The sequence below is a fragment of the Dipteris shenzhenensis genome, chromosome 24, assembly GCF_047967505.1.
Source record: "Dipteris shenzhenensis isolate YYH24624 ecotype China chromosome 24, Dip_SZ_1.0, whole genome shotgun sequence".
Lineage (NCBI taxonomy): Eukaryota > Viridiplantae > Streptophyta > Polypodiopsida > Gleicheniales > Dipteridaceae > Dipteris > Dipteris shenzhenensis.
This window is the reverse complement of record NC_141619.1, coordinates 23,002,094-23,006,991: the sequence shown is the minus strand read 5'-3', so window position 1 is coordinate 23,006,991 and position 4,898 is coordinate 23,002,094. Positions and strand designations below refer to the sequence as shown.

The 4,898-nt window shown below is 43.6% G+C and overlaps 1 protein-coding gene across 2 annotated transcripts; it reads right to left on the bottom strand.

Annotated features, from left to right (window-relative positions):
• Positions 1–1,188: 1,188 nt before the first annotated feature.
• On the bottom strand, positions 1,189–4,698 carry LOC147886383 (protein phosphatase 1 regulatory inhibitor subunit PPP1R8 homolog). Of its 2 annotated transcripts, XM_087395435.1 has the most exons (4): positions 4,596–4,698; positions 4,347–4,473; positions 3,473–4,190; positions 1,189–3,045 (listed from the first exon to the last, which is right to left on the bottom strand). In XM_087395435.1, exons 3-4 carry the CDS (start codon positions 3,895–3,897, stop codon positions 2,160–2,162), a joined length of 1,311 nt encoding a protein of 436 aa, XP_087251561.1. In that variant the 5' UTR covers positions 3,898–4,190; positions 4,347–4,473; positions 4,596–4,698; the 3' UTR covers positions 1,189–2,159. The 2 variants fall into 2 exon arrangements, with proteins under 2 accessions (XP_087251561.1, XP_087251562.1); XM_087395436.1 differs by lacking the exon at positions 4,596–4,698 and having other exon boundaries at positions 3,473–4,201; positions 4,347–4,576.
• Between the last annotated feature and the right edge of the window lie 200 nt (positions 4,699–4,898).

Here is a 4,898-nt window from a genome sequence, read left to right as displayed (position 1 = left end):
GGCTGCCAATGGTTAATATCTTGGATGATTGTAAATCATATGTACATATAAGTCCCACTTTGAAAAGAAAGATCATTGTAATAGTCCTAAGTCTTGGTCTAGAACTCTGGATTTCCCAGAGGGGGTTTTGTCCAAAGACCAGTGAGGCTAAGCATTATTCGATATTTAAGAAAAATACAACTGGGCTTACCCAGTTGGGGGAGCAGCCTCATTCTCACCCAGTCAGGTGCCGGTGTACTTGTCTCTCTCTCTCTTTTATTTTCCTGTTGATATGTGGTGTGAATGCATTTAACATTGTGGTATTTTTATGTAGAATTTATAAATTTCTAAAATTCTGGAAATCACACTTCTGTGTAAGCATGACTCTGACATTTACAGGCCTTTAATGAACTAAAAATGAGAGAAGCCACTCCCCCTTTATATGATACAAGGTTTTACACAGATGCTCAAACTCGTGCCATCACAACCGTGTAACCCTATATTCTCCGGTCTTTGTATGCATCTGCACGTTGCAGGAAGAAGATATGCCGGGTCACCTGTCCAAAAAACCAATTGACGTGTGGTGTGTTGCCCAGCTGGGTTCCCAACACTTTGCAACCTAATCAGCCAGTCTATCAAATCTGAACCACCCCTTCTGGAGTGGCCTTCGACAATATGCTTCCTCCTCCTGTTCTCTTATGTTGCTCGTGTTGCTAATCTAGCCTTGTTCTGGCAAAAAAATGGCATCCTATTTGTTTCTGGCTGCGATGTTGGACAACCTAGGATCTCAATTCTTTCAGCCTTCCTATGCACATGCATGCCACTGTTAATTGCAGGGACTAAGTGGGAACATATCATCTGTCCTGTCATGGGCCTGCCTACAGGGCATACTGCAGATATGTTTCCCATCTTGGTGGTTTGCCAGCTGGGTGGCCCCTTCACAGCCTCGTTATCAGGCCTCAACATCCACATCCTCCTAGCTGGACACCCCTCTGGGATAGCCTGTTGCAAGAAATAGATACATACGTTTCTCTGCCAGAACAAGGCTGCATCACATAAATAGTGCAAGACAAGCATTTGTTTAAGGACAACACAGTACCTGGAGCCCTGCATGCTTGACTTTCTTGGATAGACACATGGCAATGGCTAAGGGGCAGCCTCAGCTCATGCAATGACAAGACACCATGGAATTACGGTTGGCACTCGGTGAGTTCTGTACCCCTCTGCAACAATTAATAAATAATGTGCAAAGGACATGCCAATAAAACTGTAAAATTCTTGGTATGGTCCTTTATATAAGCAAAGCAGCCTTCACATCTAAAACTGGCTGCCCCTTCAGTATGAATGTATTCCAACAACAGTTACTAAAGAACATATGGGAACCCCTTCAATACACTCACCAAAGTTTCATAAAGACGATGAACCACAAGGACTCAGGTTGGCTTCACAGAGACTAGAACAGAAGTTCCAACAACATTTGAATAGCAACGTTAATTCCCAACTTGGTTTAGGTTTAAGATACCAACATGGTCACATCAAGTATAGAAGGGCATACGATGACAAACACCATCTGATCTGTGCATAGTGCAAGCAAGTTGGACTATATGATTACTGGTACATTCTTTAGGTGTAGGCAATGAATTCTTCGTTTCTAGTTTTCCTACACTATCACCTCCAGTATCAATGCATTCCAGCAATGTACTTTAATTGTGGCACACCAAGATATAGAAGCCATACAATGACAAAATACCATTAACTTGGTAAAGTTCACAGAGAAGATCACTTGCGACTTTGGTTAAGCTGGTTCTCTCCAATACCACAAAGGTGTTTTTGCAAGGTGCAAGCAAGCGACTCTTGAATGGTAATTCCAGTAATACCTCAACTCGCTTTAAAGAGGGAGGGGCGCAGGGAGACCTGCTTGAAACACCAGGGTTATTTATACCAGTGTCCTGACATACACTCAGGTATAAAAGGGCGTGGTTATCCTGTTCAAATATTGCACATGGAACGTCAAACATCTCTGTCAGCTAGTGAAGGACACTAAATCAAAATGTAAACAAGCCCACTCATGAGCTAGTTCTTTTAGTGTTCATATTCTCTTCTGCATAAAATCATATATGACTATACGGAAGTCCATGCAAGTAAAGCCACCTTAGACATTCCACTGCAAGACACCTTAGTCAGTTTCTCTCCCCACCATCACCAAATAGATCATCATCATCATCATCATCAAAGGCTGTGTCCACACTTGTGTGTGCTCCCTTATACCTCACCTCCTTTTGCATATTTCTAATACCAGCTTTGCTTTCGCTTTGTCCGTTGACTCTCTCTCTCTCATTATTACTTGACATAGATGAAGCCCCATCAGTTTCCCCACTTGAATCCTTTGCCCACGAGGCACCCACTTGTACAGCTAATGAACCACCATATAAATCCGCATATAGCCCACCTTTGCCTGGAGATTTCACTTTTTCTAAATATTGCTGGAGTTTCTGTGTCACACCCTTTGATGTATTGCTCTGAGAGATTGTTTTAACATCCTCCTTACCTTTTGGAATGACAGTTACCTCAACAAGGTCATCAAATTTCCCCACAAGAAAGCCTTCTTTAACTCCAACTGGCCCTGGCTCTGTGCTAACATCTGCCCCATCAGATATCCCAACAACCTCCACCAAAACTCCATCATACTGATCCCTGAAGGTTACTTTTGATTTTCTAAGCCTCTTAGCAGACCTTTCTGCTTTTGAGTCTTCAAGTTTGTGCTGCAAGAAAGTTTGCTTCAGATGACCATGAGCTGGCCCTGGCATACCTAGCCGGTTCAGAACAGTGTTATAAGCTACTACAGCTTCCTCATTCGCAGGGTCAGGAGGAGGTGGCAACACAAAATCAACTGGAGGCTGTGGAAATTGTGGCACTTGGGGTGCACCTTTCCTCAACACATAGCTTCGCGTTGATGCTGCAAATTTCAAAGATTGACCAACTTCCAGCTCCACAGGGTTGTCTTTGCTGAGTCGCTCATTCGCAACAAATGTGCCATGAACGGATCCCAAATCAATGACATAAATACTGCACAATGCAAAAGATTAGAGGTGCAAGGCAATAGGAAAGAGACTATTTTGCGGAAGCAACTTTCCAGTAGGACATCGAAATGAAAAGCTACTATGAACTCTCGTACGCTTATAAACAAAGACTAAATTCTCCAAACTAAAGAAGGAAAATCAATCCATGAAGCTCGAACAGATTCATGGAAAAAATGAAATTCTACCCAGATGAACTGCTTTTAATCAGAGAGAGACTATATGGAACAAACTAGTATTTGCAGAGATTACAGTAGAGCAGCAAGGTTCAAAACCAGAAGAACGAACAGAAAGAGCAGGAAATGATACAAAGGAAAATGTTTAACGCATGACAGGCTAAAACTTGAGTCTTTACACGGAATACTTTAGAGCTAACCTTAGAAAATAATCAAGGGTTCGATGAATCAAAACCAAACCTGCCATTCTTGTGTTGCACTACGGCAGCATGTTGTCTAGACACGGATGGATGATCTAACACAAAATCACACGCGATCGCTTGGCGGCCAAAAATGTGTCGTCTCTTTTCAAGGTTTATCTTATCGACCACTTCACCGTCCTTGATGACATCCAACCAATAAAGGCCTGCCCTGGGCTCTACAGCCCAGTCTGGAGGCTGCCAACTTGATTGTCCACCTCCAACACTATTAGTCTGTACTGGGGGTTCTGCCGGTGGTGGCCTCTGAGGAGCCTGTGGTAGAGACGGCACTTGGTTAACAGGCAAGACCGACGGACGTGCCTGTGTTGGCAAGGTAGCAGCGTGGCCAAGAGCTCCAGAAATTACAGAAAAAGGCTCGGTTGATTGAGCCTTCTTAAATCTATCCAAGCTATATCTGTTCATCATCGCTGCGATTAGCAGTTTTAAGTTGCAGCCCCCCACAAATTCACTGCAGAAACTTCAGCCGGAATCCCAGGCTCTTCACCATGCTAAAGGCTAGGAGGAATGTGCCGTTAGGCTCGTGCCTGGGTAAATGCCCAGGAAAGAACATCCCAACTGCTATGTTATTAAACCAGCCACGAGTCGGCTAGCAGGTATTCCAGCCATTTGCAAAACTACAACCATTTTTTGAGCGTACCAATGTGCTATGACCGATCGAATGGATGTCCAAAAAGCGCGCGATGACAGCAGGATCCTACCTGTCGAAAACCTTGAAAGCATAAGCAGGCAAATCCAAATTCAGGCAAGGAGAAAACCTTAATCCCGAAGCAGCGTTGTCAATGAGGGATGGATTCCTCGATACAAACCAAGAGGGATACAATGCGTATAAGAGAAGAAACCCTAGAAAAGCGTACCTTGAATCCAAGCTGCTGAAGAGATGGAACCGATGCAGCGAGACAGGGAGGGCGAGCGATGGAGGAAGGGCAACAAATCAACAGAGATTGCTCAAAAACGCCATCGCCATCTCATCTCCATCCCCATCTCCATCCTTCTTCAACCACAGGCAAAAACTGTGAGCCACAACAGACATTTGTTTCCTACACTCTTTATAAAGAAACGATTCAACACAAGGTGATTATTGCAAAATCCTAATGGCATCCTACCAAAGGTGGTCTTTGACTCTCAAGGGCTCCACTCCTCATTGGCCCAATAGAATGGACTCCCCCCGACACCGACACAAACTAGGTTGCAGTAGGCATCCTTTCAGTCATGACTCTAACTCCAAATTGGACCTCAATCCTCACTATTATCCAATACCTCAATCCTCACTATTATCCAATTGGGGTTTCAATAGCAAGGTAGTGAGCTTTGTCCAACAATTACTCAATCAAGTGATAGCAAGAAAGAAAACATGCAATTATATCCCTCCTTATATAATAGATTTGCGGAAAGAATGAATAAAAAAG

What these genes read in the sequence shown, in the direction of transcription:
- LOC147886383 (XM_087395435.1), bottom strand. Translation starts at nt 3,897, where the DNA reads ATGATGAACAGATATAGCTTGGATAGATTTAAGAAGGCTCAATCAACC. An exon ending in GTGCAACACAAGAATGGCAG is followed by an intron (nt 3,046 to 3,472) that starts GTTTGGTTTTGA and finishes TGCATTGTGCAG; the next exon opens with TATTTATGTCATTGATTTGG.